The sequence below is a fragment of the Alligator sinensis genome, unplaced genomic scaffold (genome assembly GCF_000455745.1).
Source record: "Alligator sinensis unplaced genomic scaffold, ASM45574v1 scaffold108_1, whole genome shotgun sequence".
Lineage (NCBI taxonomy): Eukaryota > Metazoa > Chordata > Crocodylia > Alligatoridae > Alligator > Alligator sinensis.
The window spans coordinates 257,692-279,317 of record NW_005842110.1 but is presented as its reverse complement, the minus strand read 5'-3'; the positions used below and the strand labels follow the sequence as shown (position 1 = coordinate 279,317).

Below are 21,626 nucleotides of genomic sequence, written 5' to 3'. Positions count from 1 at the left end.
CGCCCTGCCTTCCCCCTTCCCCTTCAGCTCTCCTTCCTCTCCAGTCCATCCAAAATGCAGTTTCTGAAAGAGCTGCTTTTTCTGCTGCCCCAGCCACCCCTACTTCATCTTTCATCATTCACTCCATATCATCCTTCCCATCTTATATTAAGTTCAGGGTTCTCAGTTTCAAGTTCTTCAGCTCCACCTATATCTTATTCTCTTCAGTTTGCCCTCACTCTTCTACCACTCCCCTTGGCTACTTCATGCTTTTAATTCACTCATACACCTAGATAAGCTTTCCACTTCCTGTAAATGAAGCTACCTATATACTCTCCTTCAGAATGCTGTTGAAAAGCCACAGCACTTTGGTGATTGTACACTTGCTATTTTTTCTGCTTTGAAACAGCTTGTGGTTCTGGACTGTTAGCTGCTAAGGGCAGGAAGTTTTTTTCTGACATTGCAGCAGCACTGAATATTTTAGTACTGAATGAGTGATTTGCAGCAAATGCAGCATGCAAAGCTCCCTCCTAGCAAGGTTGTCTGTGGGAGCTTTCTACCAGCTCATTGGCCTTCCACTGGTAGCTAGATATCCAGCAATTCTATTGTACAGGTGCTGAGCACAGCTTTCTCTCTGACACTGTCCTGTACCCTAGATAGGCTGCTGCCACTTTAATTGTGGTGCCAGTGTTTTAGCAACTGAACCCCCTAGTATAGCCACAGCTCAGCTAGCAGGAGTTTTTCTGCCACCAGATCTGTATTAGTTATTCAAAGGACAAACTGTAGGGAGAAGATGCCCTCTGCCAGCAGAGCTGCTTGTGCCCTGGGGTTTTGCTGCCCCAGCTACGTGACTACAGGGTGTGAACTCTACTCATTGCAGCCATCAGTTCTAAGGGCAGAACTCTGTCATATAGATGAGAGCTAAGCTCCTTAGTGTTGCATGGCTTTTACATTTACTGAGATAAGAGCTATTTGCACCTTCTTTGAGATGGTTTGCCCAAAGGCTGAATGCCTCAGATGCCTTTTATTAATGACCCCTAGAAAAAAGGCACCACTAGTCAGTGATAAGAATTACTGCAGAATTTTTGTGGCAGCAACATTTTGATTAGAACTAGGCACTTACCCAAATTGTTCTAAGCCTTGATGCCAGGCTTGGCAACAGCTTGGTATCTCAGATGGGCAGCAGTGTTCTTTCAGGGGGTTTAGTAAAAGGTCTAGCATCTGAGTGATGTTCTCAGTGCTGTGGTTGGAGAAGGATGTCACAGCTGCTGCAGTTCTAGTCTTTCCTGTCAGGAGCTGCAGAACAAATTGGAGCTATGGAGTCATCTTGCTGGAGGGGGTTAAGGGACCAAGGAGCACTAGACCTGGAGCAACTGATTACCATATATATGAGCCGTGCTCTTTGATAAAAAAAAGCAAAGACACATTTAAAACAGATACATTTATTCTCACATATATCTTTACAGCTGATTATTCAGAACAAGCTCCAGAAAGCAGTATCTACAGAAGCTCCTTCTCCTGCTAGCAAGATGGAGAATTTGCTGATCCTATATTAGGAGTCTTTCTGGCTGCTTACCTGTTTTCAGTGACAAGGTGACTATGAATGCCCATCGCACTAGAGCTATTGGGAAAGAAACCACCAGAAAAAGGAACATCCTTAATCTTCATTTCTAGGATCTCCGCTTGTGATATGGGTAAACACTCCAGTTTCTCTCTTTGGACAGGTTCTCAATTCCTCAGCTATAGCTTTGAAATGTGGGAGCTGCCTTCCCATCCAGACTGTCCAGTAACCCATGAATCATGCATGTTCCATCCACCTTGATTCCCACACCTTCTGTAGTCTCAATTATGCTCCAAAAATAGTAAGTCTCTGTGTTGCCAAGTAAAGTGATTTCTTTTACCAGGATGAGGTGCATGATAAACAGCAGGAGAAAAATTTCCAGAGTAGTCTGGTGAATGGAAATGCTTCTCTTTATTCCAGCAGGTGGTTGGGTGACTGACAGCTCTGTAGGAAAGGACAGGAGCAGCTTGTGGTGGGTAAGGCAGGACAATAAGACAAACCCTCAGAGTAAGGGATACAATGGTATCCCTTCCTCTGTTAGGGCTAAAAACCTGTCAGTCCTGCTGATTAACTCAAAAAAATAAAAGGGAAGGTGCTTTCAAATAGTGTAATCTCTGGGATTCTGTTTCCTGAGGGTCTGCAGCACATCCTCAAGGAGTGATAGCCCCAAGTCCACTTTGAAGGAAAAGAAGGGGTCAGACGGGTCATAAAGAGGTGAGCCAGTCTGGGAGCCTCTCTCAGCAGTCCCCCAGTCTGTAGCCTGGTCCTTGTGGATGTGAGCCTGTTGCGTTTGAGTAGCTTTGTGGTACTGATGGTTGGCACTGGAAAAGGAGATGTCTTTAGAGGGGGAATCTGTGTGGTCGATTATGTTGGGGCAGCTGGAACTGTCCAGGTACAGCCGGGGAGGCTTGGGAGGTGCCTGTGCCTTGGCAAGGTTTTGCTCACTCTGGCATGACAGGTATTCCGATTTGTCCTTCAGGTCCCTTAGTTCCCTCTTATGGTACTGCCCATCGTTGTCAATTGTGTTGCTATTCTGATTCAAGATGATGACTTGATTGCCCAGCTTTTTATGCCTCCTGAGCGAAAAACGCTTGAAGAACGTTGAGGATTTAATGGATCCTCTCCGCCAAGTATCCATGGTGAGATGAGGAAAGGAAGATCAGTCTCAGGACTCTAATGGCACGATTAGTGAAAACCCAGTCAGGAACAGTCTCCTACCTTCCAACTCTGGTAGCTGGAAGGAAAAGAAATCAAAAGAGGCTGGTATTATAGGAAATACAAATTCATCCCTACCACATCCCTATGGTAAGGTGTCGCTAGCCCATTTTGTTTATATGGAAATCTACCTTTTTAGTATAGAAGGGAATATGAGATCTGTGTGTATTGATCTGTGCTGCAGATCTGAACTAATGAAGAACAGTAAGTGGAGGTAGTCACAATGAGAGCAAATTCACCCAACATCTAGAACAAAAGGGCACTTAATGCCATGGTAACCAGGCACTTTCATGGTGAAAGGCACAATACAAAAACTGCACTAGGTGGATAGGAAGGGGATTCATTAGCCCATTCACACAGGACAGTGAAAGAAATAGTCTGAGAGGAATTTGAAATGAGCAAACATTAGAAAAAATTAATTTAGAAGAGGGACTTACCTTGTATTGGAGCAGGGCAGAGTTAGGCAGGTAGAAAGGAGAGGTAGCTGAAGCACTTGGTACAGAGAACCACACCAGACACTGCTTGTATGTTGGGAGCAGCAACTCCAGGCAGGGCTAAGTTGGTTTGGAAACGGCTGTTAAAATCCACCAAATCTCTTTCTCTTCATCTCTCTTCTCTTCTGTCTCTTGTCACTGCTTCCCAGGCTGCAGTTCCTTGTGCATATGTATTTGTTTTGAGCCAAACCCTTGCTGAGTCAGCCACGTCAGAAACTGGGTTTTACACTATTGGTAATTGCCAGGATTGCAGGAAGTAGGTGTGTAGAGTGGTGAAGCATCAGCCCACACTGCCTGAGGAGAAGGCAAGATTCCTGAGAGGCACTTGAATTGAGGGACCTGTCAACATGATTTTTTCCCCCCTCAGCAGCACTTTGATTCTCCCTCTATAGCTCTACCTAAAGATATTTCTGACAGAGCTGGCTGTGTCACTGAGATCCACAGATGGAGGGGAAGGGTTGTGTCTCTTATTTTTAACACTAGAATGCGAGGTAGAGATCAACACATTCTGGTATTGGTGACTCACATGCAAGAGCCTCGTGCTGGCTAATTAATCAAGCCAGGCAGATGGCAAAAAGGAATCTGTGCTCATTGGAGAAGGGCTTCAGGTTTAGCTGGGAATCATCCTAGTTCATCTGCAGACAGTTCATTTTATTTGGCCCAAGTATGGCCTGTCTTGGGTATTAACTACATCCTTTCTGTTGTCTCATGGTATCAAAGGTTATTAATATATATAGTTGCTAAGATACTACCTACAGTGTAACATCCTCCAAGCTTCCCGTTCTGAGAGTTCAGTTAGTTCTGTATCCTCCTGGTATCTCGTATTATCCCTCAGCTAGAGGAGCCTCCTTCCTGGGATATGATGGTGAATTCACACCTGCTGACTTTCTTGCAGGTGCTTAGTTTTGCTTTAAGAGGCTTTTCATGCCTCGCTGTCATAGCCACATTCAGTATTGGTTTGGACAGCTTTGAATAGATCTGATAAATGTGAAATTTGCTCTCTTCATTTTCAGTTTCTTTTTCTTTTTGGTCAGGAAGGCTTTTTACCTTTTGAGCATCAAGTGAAGAAGACAAGTGTCTCAAAGCTTTGCAATATCTTGAATAAACCTTGAAGTGAGGGGGGGCATATTCATACTAAAAATTCTGCAGTGAACCTTGGATTAAATACTGAGGCTTGAGGTATCATCACTAGAGTGGTTCCTCACTGTTAATACCAATGTGTTTTTGTCAGAAAAGCAAAGGATTCTGAAACACATGGGAGCAGATCTGGCAGGTGCTAATTTTATACAGCCACTTCTGAGTAAACGCACTTTAGGGAGGCTTACATTTTACAGTGGTTTTTGGTTCTGTAACTGGCAAGATACATGCAAGACTGCACCAGGGTTTTAATTACATGGTATGCTTGGCATCAGATGCTAATGATGCTATAGAACTTGAACAAGTTACCCAGTGTGCTTTTATTGTACTTGGACAGTATTTGAAATGGCAAGAGTTTAATTCTTGAGGGAAGGCTGTCAGAAATTCAGTAAAAGAAGAGTGTCTTTTAGCATACCAGATTTACTTTGAAACGGTTTGTACTACTGTGACCAAGAACAATAAATCTAGGATTAGCAGTAAAAACTTGAGTGAAGAACAGAAAACAGATATCACTGAAGAATGCCATTAATTCAGAATACCTTACGTCTGAAGTTGTTTCCTTTGCTTGAAGGAAACCAAGAGAGAAGATTCCTTCATTTAGTCCCTTTGTATATTAGACAGTATGTTATACATGACTTTCAGTTGGTTGTGTGAATCTTCTGTGTAGAAGAACCCCATAAACTTAAGAAAATGGAGCAAGGGGCAGGCATAAATATTGACCAGATAAAGTCAACCATGCCCCTTTAAGACACCAGCACAATGTGCCAGCCTAGTGCATTGTTTCTTTCTGTTTGTTTAAAAGTGTTGCAGTGGTTGTGAATTTGCTGAATTCCAGTGTGCGTAAGTCCTTCCTCACATTTGGCAGAATGCAATACAAGCTTCTCTATGCCACCCCAAGCCTTGCCTTGACATGGTGGGACACACTGTAGAACCTGGGAGGGGAGGATGGGAAGAGGGAAGGGAAAGGAATTAATCTCCATACGCTGTTTCAGCCTTTTCTCTGCTGCTGCTGCCAGTGAGGATATCTATCATAGTGCAGACACTTGTCTGTTGGCTACTTCCAGTAGCAAATTTCTCTTCTAACCTGATGTGGTGCATAGCTCTGTTAGTCTATTGCCCTAGTGGTGCTGGAATAACAGCTGTAGACCTTTCCATTCAAAATGTCATAGGGGTGTCTCATGGAGTAATGAGGAGGATTTCTGGGAATCATAAGCCTGGGATATAGGATGGTTTTGACCACCTGGGTCCTCTTACGCTCTCATTCTGTAGGGTTCCGTGCTCTCGGAGCGGGATTACGAAAGCTTGGTGATGATGCGGATGCGCCAAGCAGCTGAGAGACAGCACCTGATTGAGCAGCTCCAGCGGGAAGATGAAGAAGAGTCTCATACCTAGCATGGAGAAGTAGTTCCCTGCCCCTGCCACCCACCCCATTCCACCTTCCTCCTCCCAACCCCTACCCTTCGTTAAAAAAAATTGTTCTCTTAATTTAAATCAATAAACATTGTTTTTTAAGAAAAATGGCTATAGGAATCTTTTCTTGGGGCAGGGCTGAAGGCATACTATCTTTCAAGTCTGCACAGCTCTCACATAATTTCTTCCCTTATTAGGAAAAGGCAGAACAGATGTCATATAGTCTTTTTTTTTTATGGCAGCTGCACCATAGCTGAGGACCTAATTTCTGAGGGGTGCCAGCTGAAAGGACTCCAAGACATTGTGGCTGCTTGAGGCCTATCAAGATTAGGTCTGGGAATTTCACATGGGAGGTAAGAGTGTTTTAGGTAACTTTTTCACTGACATAGCTGTGATAATTCAGAGTGGCCCATGGAAAGGAGTCAGGCTCTTTACATTACCTTTTTATTAGTTTTATTAGTTTATCCACCAGCAGCAGTCGATCATACATACAGCTCAAGTCAATCCATCAGTGACCTGCAGTTGGTAAGATTACATAGCCAAAACATGAAATATTCACAGGGCCTTATTTCAATGATATACTGCCCAAAGATATTTCTGCAGTTTTTCCAGTTATGCTGGAATGGTTCTTTTGGGGATGACAGAGTCTGACCACAGAAACCTTAATTAGGGGTGCACCGATATTTCAGTTGGCTATCTGATCGGCACCAATAAAAGGAGAAATGACATTATTAGCTATCAGCTTTTTTGGTCATTGTAGCTGATAATTATGGCCACGTCTGGAGCACCCTGGTGAGCGTGGTCCAGGCTTTGCATCCTGCTGCCAGCCTGAGCCCACAACAGACTACAGGTCCCAGCGAGCAGCAGGAGTAGTCAGTAGTTTAAAATGGCTTTCACTATTACTAAAGATCGATTATTGGATCGGCATCAGCCGATATGGTTGGTTAATCATTGGCTATCAGTATCAGCCAAGAAAATCTTTATCGGTGCATCCCTAACCTTAATCCTAGGAGTGGGGGGACATGCCCAAGGAGAGGTTTTCCTCAAACAGCAGCAACTGGGGTATTGTTTGACCTCCTATTCTGGGGACTGTGTAACAAGTGGCCCATGCTTGGCCCACCCCCATGTGTGATCCCCCTAAGCAAGAAGCTTAGTACTCCACTGCTCCACAGAGACAAAGCCAGGACTTGACCTAACTCAAACACTTGCATAGGACAAGATTAACTCTGTAAATGTGTTCCAAAGTACCACTGAGACTAATGCAGAGTTTGGGGCCATTCATTCTCCATGCATGACTTTTATCCTCAGAACTGAATGGGCAAACCTACCTCTCCTTGGGGCTCATGTAATGGCATTGATGGCAGTTTTCCATTATGTGAAGTTTTGACTATGCAGCACTTCCCCTGAACGTGGCTGGAAAGTGGAACATACAGGAGATTCTCATTGGGGAAGCTCACTTCTAGGCTGTAGTTTTACAGGATCAACATTGACGTCACGCCCCGGTGGAACATTGTTGTCTTCTTTATGCAGACACCAGACCAGTGTCTGCCCCACCCCAGTCATGCTGACCACTCGATAGCCATAGTTCTCCAGCTTGTCCAACACGGTCCGGGGTGCATCATTTACATAATACTCCCAGCTGCAGCCAAACAAGAGGGAAAGAAACAAAGGTGAGGAAGGAAGAGGCACAACTTTGCTTGCCAGAGGGACCCTGTAATTCTGGCAACACCTTCTAAACCCATGCAAGACCTTGGTGTCCCCACACTAACATAAAACCCAGCAAGTGTGTAATGTCTCATCATATTAGACAAGCTAATAACCACAAGTTCCAAACTGAGGAGAAAGTTTGCCAAGATCTAAAAGCTGCCTAAAATTTGGAGTGTGGTTCAAAGATTAATTGTCTAAAGCCATGGGTCACTAGCTTCATCAAATGGGCAGCTGAACTCCCCACTGTCTCCACTTTGGGCTTCATTAAAAAAAAAAATACCTCTGAATCTTCACCTTACTGGAAAGTGCATGTGCATATATAATTATGAACAGAGCTGGGCAGTTTAGGCTACCTGTCATTTCCCATTACTAGACTTTATTTCCAGTTGCTAATAGCTGATTATTGAGGCCAGAGCTTTTTCATGCAGAGCACCTAGCTGGCTGGATTGCTTAGGAACATTTCAGCACAAATGATTCAGGCGTTTCCAAGGTGATGAGAGATATTTTTTGCTCATGTTAAACATTTTTACAGTTTATTTGAAACCCTGCTACTTGCCACCTCTCCCTACACCCATGCTCTGGAACAAGTGCTTGCCATTTATCAAGGATGAGCTTTTGCTGTCCTTGTGAAGAGGATGCCAAATTCAGGTGTTAAGCCTTTCAAAAATCAAGTTCACTTTTGCTCAATGCACACTTATTAGATAAATAAGCTGAGGGCTGAACAGGAGTTACCTTCACATATATTCTCCAGGCTGCTGTGAGGTTGGTCAGAGGACCCAAGAGCCATGTGACAGTGTTCTCCATGCTGGCCCCCAGGCAGCACGGAGGTGGAAGTAGCCTGACTTGAATGCACACGGAGGACAAGAGACAGACTGGTGGGAGGAGGAAGAGAAGGGAGTAGCTACATGTGAAAACTGGGATAAAGAGACAGTCTACAGCTGGAAATAGAGATGGGGAGACTGAGATTAAACAAAGGCCTGAAGGAACTGGCACTAACTAGCTGGTCCAAGCTGCACTAAATCACAGTCTTCTCTCACACACAAAGGTGCTAAATCATGGTTGTACATGGAAGCTTACCCACTTAGAACACACTTGACTTTGAAACCTTAAATAGTTCTTTAGTGTCATTTTTGGGGTATAATTTGTGCATTTTAATAAGCTTTCTAGCTTGGGTATGACTCATACCACCAGACAAGCTGATAATAACTTTGGATGTGGGAGCAGAGTTAAAACTGTACTGAGTCTTGGCCATACATTTTCTGACTTTCAGTTATTAACATAATGCATGTTATGGACTATAGTTGTGCCCAAAGAAATTTCCAGACAGAACTGTTATAGTTAAGGTAGCAAAGCATTACTAGTGGTTATTTTTAATATGTGCAATAATCCTGAGATGCAAAAGTCTGCTGAAGACATTTTTGTTTCTCAGACACATTATACTTTGCTGTAATTACAGACGAGGTGCAAAGATAATGTGTATTATTATAGCTGGCTTTGAACTTAGTGCTTTTAAAGAGACTTCCCATGTGCAATTTCAGCTCACATGTTGAGGTAAGTAAATATTATTCCCAATATGCAGAGGAGGTGACTGAGGCAGAGATAGCTTGTAACTTTCTGAAGCCTATGAAAATTGGTAGATTAGGTAGGATCAGGGCTTCCATTGATTCTTCATCACAAGACCACATACTATTTGTAGCAAATATTCATCCCTTAGTGTTTACAGCCTGTTTTGGTAACATTGGCTGTTTGGAGTTTATAAATTCTCTCTCCCAGCTAAAAGCCAGCAGAGATAATAATTTTACCTGGCGTCTGTAAAACAAACTTTGATCTTATAAATTAGCTATGTTAATTTACATTATCCACTCTGCCTTCCAAAAATCCCACCAAAAGGCATGCCTCAATTATACAATGAACCAGGGACTCAAACCTAAACAAGCCCAAGCTTGAGGGGAAGAAAGAATAAGAGCAGTGCAGTCCCAAGATCTGCCCTTTGGGACACTAAAGTGAGACAACTCCCAGTGGTTTGTCTGTGCAGATGTTTAAAATATCACCGATGCTCTGTTGAGCTCCTCAGGCTTGCAGCTTGGTTATGCCCAAGGCCAAGGCTACATCAATGCACAGAGATACATACAAAGGCAGAATATCTGCCTTCAGATAAAAAACAAAACTTGCTACTCCTTGCCGTTATAGGAAAGCCTAGCAGCATGACCACTTGTAACCAATGCTTGAAGGTGTTCTTTGCATGCAGCTGGAAAAGCAGCAGTCACAGAAGTGAGGGAGAAAGCTGTTTGTCCCCATACTCATCACCAAACACTAGGTTCCTGCATGTTGGGGATGATACTTAGATGTTCCCAGAGATATGCCTCTACAGGCCTGCTGTGAGTAGCAGTGATACTTCCCCACACACTGTCCATTTGAGATCCCACCCCCCTCCCGGCAAACAGTGTGCCATTCACAGCAGCATAATAGGACTGTTTATAAGAAAGGAGAGGAGCAATCAAATGGTTAATCTGAATGTTATGTTAGAGAACTGAGAGGTATCACCCCAATGAAGACAGCTCACACCCTCAGAACATTCATCTCAGGTCTTCTGCAAGCTCTGACAGACATCAAAAGGCAGCAACTGGAATGTGTTGTTCAAGTTTACAACTTAAATATAGGATTGATTTTGTGGTTCTATTACAGAGCAAAACTCTGTTTTACAGGTTTGGTGGACTGATAATCCCGTGGGCCCCAAGTGCAACTAAAGGACCCTTCATTTTGCTTGGAGAGAAGCTTCGCTCTTCAAGCAGAGTTTCAGCCTGCTCCAAACTGGTTCCACGGGGCCATCTCATCTGGAATGCAGCAGTTCGCCTCTGGGCACACCTAGATGCGTTCCAAGGAGTTATTTTCTTCAGGTTCTCCTCCTCCTCTTGCTCAATCAAAGCCTAAAATACAGAGGCAACACAGAGCTGCTGCTTTTTGCTAAAGGAAGGTAAGTTATCCTGCATCCATCCAATCCATCCTAGCAAGTAGGCAGGATGATAATTGCCTTTGCCTCCTAGCAAAGACAAAGGCAAAAATCAAAAGCTGTAGGGAAGAAAGTGGATCCATCACCTGCACTGACCACCAGGGCAGCTCACCACTGGAAAGCCCCCATCTCCGCTACCCCAGCTGTTGGTATTTCTAGAAGGATGCTGTAAGACAAGCATGCTTTGGGGTTTAACTTTTGGCAACAGCTTCCCACTTGCAGGTGTCTTACCATTCTGAAGGTCCTCCCCAGCTGTTGGGAGCCAGAAGGATTTTCTCCTTCTAAACCATTGCTGCTGCTTTAAGGTTGAGGCATCTCTCTACTTTATCCTTCCACAAACCTCCTTTTTTTCATTACGATCCTCTGTCCCCATGCATAATTCAGCCATCTGCCCCTCAGCTTCACAGGCACCAGCCTGAAACTGACATTCATGACAATTTCATTGCCACCCACAGGGTTCAGAATAGCAGCTGTAAAACCAATCAGAGTCTGGTAAAATCCACTATCTTGCTGCTAGGCACAGTTAGGATTGGCAGAAGTGATGCTAGCACAATCTGCCGGCAGATGCTGGATGGACCATACATTGGGAAGGTCCTCTCTTTCTAAGGGTCTGAAACCTCCCCTTCCCCAATTTTAAGTTTGCATTCTGCAGAACCGACTTGGTTTCAGGTTTGCCAGTGTGGGAGCAAGTGGGCTTTTTGGAGCTGCACTGACAATCTGTAAAGTTGCAGCTTGCAGGGTGGAATTGAGAAGAGCTCCTTCTGTTTGACGCCTCTCCCTCCTCCCACGCCTCCTCTACTCAAAGATGTACGTGGGCTCCATTCAACAGAAGTCTAACTGCTTCCCCTCAGCTGTTTTAATTAATTTTTTCAAAGAGGAATAAGTGGCTGAGAACTCAGGTGAAAGTGGAAGCAGCATGTCAATAACACTTGCAACTCATACTAAAATGGGAGCAGGTGTCCACCTCAGGGTCGGCAATCAAGGTACATAAGAGCCAAGAGATATCAGAAACATGGACAGAGAAGAGCACTGAAAGACTCCACCTGGAAAAATGTAAAATTCATACACCGGGGAGAACAGTATCTAGCACATACTCAGGGTCCAAGCAAAGTCTTGGGAAGCCAAAACAGGCTTTTATTGACATCAGTGAGCGCTGGGTCAGGTACTCAATAAAAAGGGGAAACCTGGACACCAGCAACCATGGGGTGATGATGGATAAACAGAATTACAGAATCAGAGCTGGAAGGAACCTCAAGCCTCTCCCTAAAGAACCTCCTTCACTGGGGTTTTATGACTTCTTTAGGCAGCTTATTCCATTATCCCGTTCTTCATAAAATAAAATAGTTAAGAAGGTTCTCCTGGGGTTCAGTCCAAATGGTTTTTTCTTGAGTTTAAATCCACTGCCTCCTGTCCTGTCTTCCATGACAAGGGAAAAGAATTTCTTCTCCCCCCAGCTCTTTCTATGACAGCCTTTCAAAGATCTGAAAACTGACATTGTGTTCCCTCTGAACTGCCTGGCTGCCAGCTTGCAGTGTTACTTGGCAGCGAGAAGAGCCAGAAACTTAACTAGAGAACTGGGGGTGACAGGCAGTAGCTGTGCAACTCAGGGGACGCTGCATCTGGTATTGTGTTCATGAGTGAATACTTCCATACCGGAAATGCTACTTACCACGAGAAACTTCAGATGAAAGCAAGAAAACAACTGGGGACACATGGTCAGATGCACTCATTTATAGGAAGGATCAAAAAAACCACTCAAAACCCTACTTGAGCTCCAGAGGGCTGATACCAGCCTGCAAGTATTTGAAGAATGTGAACAGTGGAGATGTAGGGGGGTTATTCAGGGTGCCGCGTTGGTGGTATAATTAGAGATAAGGGAAAGGTCTCAACTCAGTGTCAGGAAATGCTTCCTGCTGGTGAGATCTAATAGAGAGACAGGGACTTGCTGTGCAATCTTGACACACTCCCTTCCTTTGCTTCAGTTTCACTGTCTACATAAATCCTTGTGAGATGCTCTGACCTCTCCAAAGCTCTACAAGTGAAAAAGCTAAATACTAGATTTCAACAGGAAATTTCAAGCAACCATTATTGGCAAATATGCTGAAGATGATTCTCAATTAAGGCCACACGCACATCCTACCTCAGGTCAAATCCCACTGGATGGTGATGGTAACCAGCCTTTAATGGATGAGGCAGCATAGGGTCTGTGCACAGTGAGCAGCCTAGAGCTCCCACATACTAACCGCAGCCTGTGATGTAGGCAGTAACTTAACCCCCTTAGTGCCTCAACTTCCCCATCTGCCAAAAGCACCTCAGTTCATACTGACTGCAAGTATTTGAAGACTGCTATCATGCCCCTTCTGAAGTACCTTTTCCACAGGTTGAACATGCCTAGCTCCACCAGTCTCTCCTTCAGCCTTTCAAACCCTTCAAATGAGACCTAACCAGTGCCAAGTAGAGAGGCATTATCACTCCGTGTGTCTTGCACCTAATGCTTCGATTGATGCAGCCCCCAAAGAGTCACATTCACCCCTTCTGTGTGGCTTCACCATACTGGAGACTCATATCGAGTCTGTGATCTTCCAAGACTCAAGTCTTTTTCCATCGTGCTGCCATCCAGTCAGGCGTTACCCATTTTATATTTGTGTTTTTGATTATTCCTCCTGAGGTGTACCATTTTGCATTTGTCCACATTGAACTTCATCCTACTAGATCTAACCCAACTTTCCAATCTGTCAAGATCTTTCTGAATTGCACTCACATCCTCCAACATGTTCACGATCCTTCCCAGTTTCATGTCATCTGCAAACTTGCTCAAGAAGCTTTGTATGCCAACATCCAAATGATTAATGAACAGGTTGAACAGCAGCAGGCCCAGAACAGACCCCTGTGGAATTCCAGTCAAAACCTCTTGCCATTCTTATGTGGAGCCATTAATAACTACCGATGCTTGCAGCTGCTGAGCCAAATATTTGTCAAAACTGCGCTTAAGCTTCCAGTGATGGAGATAAAAGACTGCCGTAATTCAAGAAGCTCAAACCCTGGACCAAAGGCCAGATTCAGCCCCTGGCACCAGGTCATCTGGCCTATGGGGCTCCTCATGGGTCCAAAAATTTGGCAGCAGAGGAGCAATGACATTGGGCCCAAGCCACTCATTTGGTCCACAGGGCCAAAAGATTGACCACCAATGCCATTAGAGGTGCACTGATACATCAGTCCATGTCATATCAGAACCAATAAAAGGAAAATTGACATTATGAGCAATAGTCTTTTTTTGGCCAATGTGGCCGATTATGTCACTGATAAATGCCGTGTGCATGCATGCAACCTCAGTATGTACGTGGCCAGGAATGCAGCCCAGCACTGTGAAGAACAGCATCTGGAAGGTAAGTTTGTGTGGGAGAAGGGGAGTAGGGGAGGGGCAGAGGCAGATCAAGGCCCCACAGCGAGGGAGAGAGTGGGGCTGGGACAGCTGCTGCCCAGCCAGTGCAGGGCAGGGCATGGGACAGTCGCAGGCAGCTCATCCAGGAGGATGGGGAGGGGCGGCTCCCCCTGCTGTGCACACCCCCAGGGGAGGCATGGAGGGCTTATGCTCCCCAGATGTGTGTGCAGGGTGAGGGTGGGATGCCTGCCGTGGGCAGTGGAGCTGGGCTGGGACTGCTTGGAATGAGTGACTGGTGGTAGGAGGGAGGTTACAGCAAATTGAGTGGCTGTAGCCCACCCCGTAACCTCCCAGCACTGCCCCCCCTGCCCGCTCACCCTGAGTGCAGCTCCGGCCCAGCCCCGCCACCAGGAAGAGGCTGCAGTGGGCAGCCCACCCTTGCCCTGTGCAAAAATCTGGGGGGATATGCTCCCCATACCTCCCCCGGAGTACGTGCAGCAGCGGGATCCACGCCCCCACACCAGACAAGCCGCCTACAGCTCTGTTCCACACCCCTGCCCTGTCCTGTCCTTCCCCAGCTGGGCAGCCCCTGCCCCACTCCCTAACTCACCATGGGGGCCTCGATCTGCCCTCTCCTCCCCCCCGACTTACCAGATGGACTTTCCAAGCTGTCAGGCTGCATATCAGCAATCAGATTGGTGTCAGCTGATATGGCTGGTTAAAACCCAGCCATAAAAATGTTTATCGGTGCACCCCTCATTGCCATAATTCATATTTGAAGGGAGGCTGCTGAGTGCTCAAAAGTACTCACTACCAGTCACTGGAGTTGATCCTAGGGGCAACCCCCCGCAAAAACAGACTATGGCAGCTACAAGCCCACAGCCCCCCAAAGGGATTTGGAGCCCTAATCCAGTGCTGCAGACCTCTCAGTCACTCTGCCAACGAAGATACATCCTCAATTATCACAACCCCATTAAAACAAGTTTGCCACTGAAATAACCAACTTGTAACAACTTGCACTGTATAACAAAGTGTTCTCTTAAGTTTGCCTGTATTCAGGACCCTCCTGTTAAACTTGCTCTGGTTTTACATTTTGCACCATGTGCTAGCATAGATAATCCCTCACAAGATGTTGGATTTCAATTATCTAAACAAAGTCAGTCATCTGAACAGTGGGTCTTCTCCAGACGGTTTCTGAGAACTAAGGATGTCCCATATTTCAGTTTTACCAGGAGGCTACACAGCACAACCAGGTCCCAAGCACTGTCCTCTGAGCACGGTGACCCAACGAACAGGAGACACACTGCACACAGGCAAGGCCCCAGTGAGAGTCTCAGGAAAAGAAAACCTTGTAGTCTAGATAAAAGGATGGGTAAATCCAGCAAGAGAGCTGGAGACAGCAAGGAAAAGAGTAGAAGAAAGCAGCAGCACAGCAGTACTTACAAATGGTTCCCCAGCATGTTCCTCTTAGTGGCTCCCAGATAGTTCATCAGAGCCAGATCAGAATGCTCATCTCCCACCATCGTGGGGCCAACCTCCTGCAGAGGGAAATAGACAATTCAGCAGGTAAGAAAAGTTCCCTAGGCCAGGTCTTCTTTTAGCCTCCCCCACACAGGACAGGTTAATCCGAGAAGAGAAAAAAAAAAGGCAACATTATACCTCTAGGAGGGTGAACACACAGCCGTCATCCAGCTGGCTAGTGCTGTACCAAGGCCCCAGGAGTGAATCCTTGCAGTGAGGCAGGGTAGGTTTCCTATTTGTAGTTAGTCAGGAAATTAACATTTGGGCAAAGGGAATTTTGGGGGAAGCATATCCCTTGCACTGGCTTGACAATGTTCATTCCTGAAGCCAGGCACAGGCTCTGGGTACAAAAGCAGCATATACAGGAAAGTAAACACTGGGAAGATGACAGAAGGTGGCACGTGTCACAGCAGACAGGAAAGATAGCATGCACCAGACAAGTCTTTATCTGATGCTACTAACTATATAGTAGCCAAGCTCCCAGTGGTATTTAGCCCAATTACAGAGCCTGGCAACCAAAAAAGCAATGGTGTTTGTGCACATGCAAAAAGCAAGAGGTGTAAGGAAAGCCCATTCCTCTCGAAGTGGGAGTATAAGCCTGAGGCATATTGTTCCAACAGAGCCCTCTGCTGGCTGAGCAAGGAAAGGCAGAGATGCATTTCATAAATAATCCATCCCTTTTAGAGGATTTCTCTGACTGCTAAACATCCTCTGGGGAGCGGAGAGGAAGAAGAGTTATCTGGACTGTCTGGCAGGAGTCAGGTACAGGGAAATGTCATACTCCTTTTAAATGCAAGGAAAGTAGGCGAGGCAGAGGGAAAGGCAGAGGTACAAAATAAGCTCAGTGCTTGCTTTGTATTAAGCAGTTACACAATGCCACAGATACATAATTGTTATAAGACATTCCCTGCTCTAGAAAGCTCCCCAAACTAGACTTTAAGTACAATGAGGACAGTAATATTGGGAGACTACGCTGTAACACAGCACACTTGATGCTGTTAAAATGCATGTCAGTCTTAAAACATGGACAGGACCAACTAGGTTAAATCTCATTCCTGAACTGTACAATCACTTTGGATTTTTGCAAGGCCATTACAACAGACTATATGGAATATAACAAAGAGACTTTGTTCCTCTAAGCTGTAAGAGGCAACTGTGTTTTAATTTAACCATCCTTGAAGGCAACTATTCTAAAAGAGACTTCCAGCACAGCAGAGCTACAGGCAGCAGACAGAATGGATTTGATAAAGCAGGATGCTGAAGCCTAAAGAATAATGACCTTCCTCAAATGCATGATAATACTTCACCTGCCTGTAGCATTTTCCATCCATTGAACTCAGGATGCTTTACAGACAATTTTTAAGTTTCAAAACACACCTGCAGAGCAGCTAATTATCATGCTTATTTTTTACAGCAGGAGAACTGAGGAGCAACGACTAACTGACCAGCATGAAGCCTGAGTCACAGTCCAGAGCAGCAGTCTCATTTCTTTATCTCTTGTTTTACAGACTATTCTAAATGGTTACAACTGGGGAGGGAGGAGGCACACTGTGCCCTGAGGAAGGTTTTACCACAAGTTATGGAACTTTGTGCAGCCATTGCTACACCATTATAGGCAACAGCAAAGCCCATCCTAACTACTACAAAAGACTTAAGTGTTCATTGATGCCCAGCCAAAGGATTTTACTGCTCCAGACAAGTCTGGAAAAAACTGTTCTCCTCTATTCCACACTGGGACAGTGGAATAAGCTGCTTCTCTGGTGGTTTTCAAGAAGAGGTTAGACAGGTATCTGCTTGGAATAGTTGAGGAGTAATGAGCCTTGCATCTCTGCAGGGGGTTAGACTAGATGACTTCTGAGGTCCCTTCTAACCCTCTGAAAAATAACTGGTTGCTATGGCAGACTTGATCAGGAGGAGGAAGCAGTACCTTTCAGCAAGGGTCTTCTCTGGAGTCAGCAAAACTACAAAAAACCAAACCAAAACAAAAAAAACAAACAACCAAAACCAAAAAACCCCAACAAGATAATATGGGCATCTGTTGCTTTAAAAAACAAAACAAAACATGTAGCCTGATAGTTTCATGAAATTTAGGCAGGGGAGACTCTTCAGCAGAGGTATTTGAGGGAAGATGCCCGATTCAACCCCAGGAATATGAAACAATCCCAAACAGGATTTAGACACAGGCTCAGGACCTGATCTGGCTCCTTTTGAAGTCAAAGGTATTCTTCCCCAGTAACTAATCGGAGGAGCAGCTGCTGTCCCCTGCGTCTGATCTACACTAGCAAAGTTTTGCCAAGAGTTATGCCCACTGCCTGTAGATGCAGCTTAAAGCCCCATGAGTGCTTTGGATGGATGGATTAGGCAGCATGTGTGCCAGCAAAACTATTCTTATGTGCCACCCACCCCTAATATTGCAAAACTAACTGAAACTTTAAATATAAATCAGCTATTAAATGACAAAGAAGAGAAAGGAAACACCACGGCTTGCAAATGGGAATGGAACAGAGGCTAAAGACCTGCCTGGTTTCCCTGCATGAACCTTAGGAACGTGTTGTATAGACACTCTGCCTGGACCATGTGCTCCACGTCATTAGGTGGGCCTGTCTGTTACAGAAGCAAACAAGCTAGCGGCCAGAAGTTATGCATCTTGACCTGTTATTAGCTTAGTAATGAAACTGCAGGACAAGAGAGCAAAATCCAGTCTGACAGCAACCGGGGTAGGTAAGTACTATGAAATCACAGCTACAAAAATCAGAGTCCTTGTGCATGGTCAGATAAGCTGATCAAACTCCTGGAAGCACAGCTTGTTTTAAGAGCAAATATCACTAGAACAAAACCTAGCATGGAAGGCAAATCCTCTACCCCCTAGTGCTGAGCCATTAACACAGCAACTCTGTCAACAAGCATTGGTTCACAGCCTCTCCAAAAAGGGAGCAGAAGTGAGCAGATGCACAATGAGGTAGCATTTAAAGCGGATGTGTTAATTGACACACACATTAGGCAACCCTGCATCACAAAACCTCCTTCTACCCAGTCTCCCTCCCCAGGCGCACTACTATCAGCCAGCAGGCTGGAGTTCCACAGAAGATACAAAGCAAGGTAGTAAAAAAGCATCACTGGCTACACACACACATACTATCCATGGCACAGCCTCCTGAAAGTAGATGATAACATGCACCGTTTTTAGCTCCTTCCTATCTTCAGTCCAAGTAACCTCAAAAAGTGGGTGTACTTAACTTCCCAAACCTCTGAGCAGTCTCCAATATGCTTCTGGAGAAAAGCCAGAAAAAGAATGACAACTGCATCCCCTCCCTCTCTGGCCACTGCCACCATGGATCAGGTAAAAGCAGGAACTTAAATAAGTAAACTGTATTAGTCCAGGACAGACTGATTACAGTCATGGTCCAACTTTAGGCCCAGAGTATCTGTTCTATATTAATAGAAAGCATAGACCCAGTGATTCACATAAATAGTCCATTCACAAAAATCTTAGAAGTAGATTTATGTAAATGGACCTCTGTGCCCTTGCCAAGTCCCACAGCAGTCAGTGGAACTCCATGGATTTGTCTACATCTCATCAGAAGCAAAAGCGTGGCACAGGTAGACAACCCCAAACCTGTGCCACTCATTTAGTTATGGCACCAGGCAGCATCATATGGAGAAGCAATAAATGCTACCTCCCAACTCAGAAGCATAGCCGTCTAAGTGCCAGTCAGCAGAACTTAGTGCAGCACTACACATATGCCAGTAAGGCAGCTCTGCTACTCCTGGATGGGAAACAGCACGTGCAGAGTGAGTGATGCTTGTTCCAATACAGCACTGCAATTGAATGATACAGACACACCCAATAACAGTGAAACAATGTGAGCTGCACCACAAACTGACCCCCAAATAAGTACCCAGGGTCTCTGCAGACTCGTGGACCCCAGGCTGCCACATCTTCACTACAAATGTTAGAGTGAACTAGATTAACGTGAGCCTGGGTCTGCCTGCTTGCCTGCCACACAGTCACACCTGCAACTGGCATCCTGCAGGCAAACATACTCACTCATGGTACAGCAGCTTCTTCACACAGACCAAGGCAGGATTGCAGCAGGATCTGTAACTAGTATTTGCATGTCTGAGGACTTATAAAACAGTCAGCTCTAATACTGACTAATCCATACACAGTTTTGCTATGATCCAAAACAGCTTTTGCCTAAAAAGTTATGTGAACAAGGTATGATGGCAGAAAGTGGCTTGCTTTTGATTATATACAAAACTGTCATTACACTGAATGCATGAAAGTAAACAGCAAAGCCTTTAATGCTACTGAACATCATTATGTCTTCTTTGTGTTCCCCACTCGCACAGATTCAGGTATGTTTTCCCACTACTTTAGGCTGTTCCTTTTACAAAGCTACAACTGATCAATTTGTGCGTTTCACAAGTAATTTTTTCCTACTGCAAAACCACTTCCTCATATTTGGTACCCTGGTCCAAATGTACATTTTCTCCTTTATTTAAAACAAAATTTAAAAAGCAACATACCATGCCTCTGCCATGTAAATTCTGCCAAACAGCCAAAACTGCATTAGCTACAACTGTGTTTAGACACAGTTGATAGCAAGACAGAGAAACAAGTTTCTCTCATATAATTATGTAGAAGAAAAGTCAGTTTCAGATAGAGTGCCTCAGATTAATATCCCTGCCCAGCAGGCAGGGAAACTGCATTACCACAATTGTTGGTAGTATGGCTGTAAAGTGGTTTCAGCTGGACTGTGATAGGATCTTCACCAAGCACAACAGTCACAGCTCCATAGGGTTGTCAGGAAAAGGAGCAGAAACACAACTCATTTGTAGGGAATCATGTAAAACCTGTGGAAAAGACAGTCAGCCACCCTGTACCAGGCTCACTGGATGGCAGAACCATCCCTCAGTAGGCTCTCAAGCTCTTATAGCCCATGTCTTTGCCATACTTTGCCTCCAAGCTGTGGGTAATATTATTTCCTACTCAGAATCCTCCACGTACTCATCTACATAGGACTCCGGACATAAGGAATGTTTCCCATATACAGCTCTCCAGGAGGGCATGATAATCTGTTGAGCTTCATCCTCTAAGTTCAGTGAGCACCTGGGAGGCAGCACATATGCAAAGCCTGAAGTATAAGCCACGGTTGCTGGGACAGGGGAGGGAGGCAAACATTACCAAGTAGGCCGTGTCCAGATAAGCGCAGCCATATGGTATGTGACGGTACAGACTTGTCTGCACCACCACACGCCATACATTCAGGCATTTCCCATGCTGCTACCTTGTAGCGTGCAGGGATTTTTATTTTTTTTTTACCCCTGGAGATCTAGGGGCAAAACCAAAAAAAACCAAACAACAACAAAAACCTGGGCAGAAAAAAAAGAGTGAGGTGGCAGACATGGCTGCAGTGTGCACTGCCCAAAACCAGAGCCTGGCTGGCCAGAGACTCACTCCAGCTGCCAGCCAGGCTCCAAGCTGCAGGAGCACTGCGGCTGTAGCTTCCCCGGCCCCCAGGACACCAGGTAAGGCTGCTGGGGCTAGCATAGCTGCTGGCCCCAGCCTCCCCTACCCCACTCGGGATAACCTGCTGCATGCCAAAGGGTGCGTGTGCCCTGCTGGTTGTTCCCAGGGAACCAAACATCCGTGCTCACGTGGACACGGCCGTAGTGTCCTGGGACCTACCTGGAATAAAGGAAGGACAGCAAGAGAGAGGAGGCTCTGCGCCAAGCCAGGCCTTTTCTACCTGCCTGAGGGACAACATGACACCTCACACAGCTGTCATCCAGCCACCTGTTCCTGTACCAAGGTGACTTATCTTGCTGGACAACCCTACACATGCCTGGAACAGGGGGCAGGGGCCAGGCTCGGGCCACAGCTACACTTACAAAAACCCTGGGACAAGGTACCCCAAAAGACAAGCAGCAGCAACATCCAACCACTCCCAGGGCATATGGGGTGCCCTCCAGCCGTTTCTAAAGCGTGGCTAGTGCGGCCAGAGATCTCGCCCCAACGCCCGGGGCTCTCGCACAACCCCTGGACAGCGGCGGCTGCAGCATCACCCCCACACTGCTGCAGACTCTGGATTTCGGCCAAAAAAGCCTCGCACGGGCCCCCGAGAGAGAGGTTGCAGAAAGGAACCGAGGCCAGAGGGCAGCGATCCGGATCCGGATCCAGCCGAGCCGCCAAGCCCTCGCCCCGAT

At 45.6% G+C, this 21,626-nt stretch overlaps 3 protein-coding genes across 7 annotated transcripts in view; 1 reads left to right on the top strand and 2 right to left on the bottom strand.

The window, feature by feature from the left end:
* Positions 1-5,904, top strand: part of DNAJC17 (DnaJ heat shock protein family (Hsp40) member C17) — a 30,126-nt gene extending 24,222 nt beyond the window's left edge. For all 3 annotated transcript variants that reach the window (XM_025205279.1, XM_025205278.1, XM_014520374.2), the window contains one exon: positions 5,656-5,904. In XM_025205279.1, the coding sequence (XP_025061064.1) occupies positions 5,656-5,778 (123 nt within the window). In that variant the 3' untranslated portion in view covers positions 5,779-5,904. The remainder of the gene's footprint in view (positions 1-5,655) is intronic.
* On the bottom strand, positions 1,680-7,247 carry CUNH15orf62 (chromosome unknown C15orf62 homolog). Of its 2 annotated transcripts, none has more exons than XM_025205280.1 (2): positions 7,125-7,247; positions 1,680-2,774 (listed from the first exon to the last, which is right to left on the bottom strand). In XM_025205280.1, the coding sequence occupies exon 2, from the start codon at positions 2,676-2,678 to the stop codon at positions 2,139-2,141; it is 540 nt and encodes a 179-aa protein (XP_025061065.1). In that variant the 5' UTR covers positions 2,679-2,774; positions 7,125-7,247; the 3' UTR covers positions 1,680-2,138. The 2 variants fall into 2 exon arrangements, with proteins under 2 accessions (XP_025061065.1, XP_006024653.1); XM_006024591.3 differs by lacking the exon at positions 7,125-7,247 and adding an exon at positions 3,193-3,416 and having other exon boundaries at positions 1,693-2,774.
* Positions 6,243-21,626, bottom strand: part of GCHFR (GTP cyclohydrolase I feedback regulator) — a 31,271-nt gene continuing 15,887 nt past the window's right edge. The window contains exons 2-3 of one of the 2 annotated variants that reach the window (XM_006024617.3): positions 15,339-15,433; positions 6,243-7,435 (exon numbers count right to left, since the gene is read on the bottom strand). In XM_006024617.3, coding sequence (XP_006024679.2) covers positions 7,237-7,435; positions 15,339-15,433 — 294 coding nt within the window. In that variant the 3' untranslated portion in view covers positions 6,243-7,236. The remainder of the gene's footprint in view (positions 7,436-15,338; positions 15,434-21,626) is intronic. The other variant, XM_025205281.1, reaches the window with a different exon arrangement.

Excerpts from the sequence above, each read along its gene's own strand:
- CUNH15orf62 (XM_025205280.1), bottom strand. The coding sequence starts at position 2,678 with ATGGATACTTGGCGGAGAGGATCCATTAAATCCTCAACGTTCTTCAAG.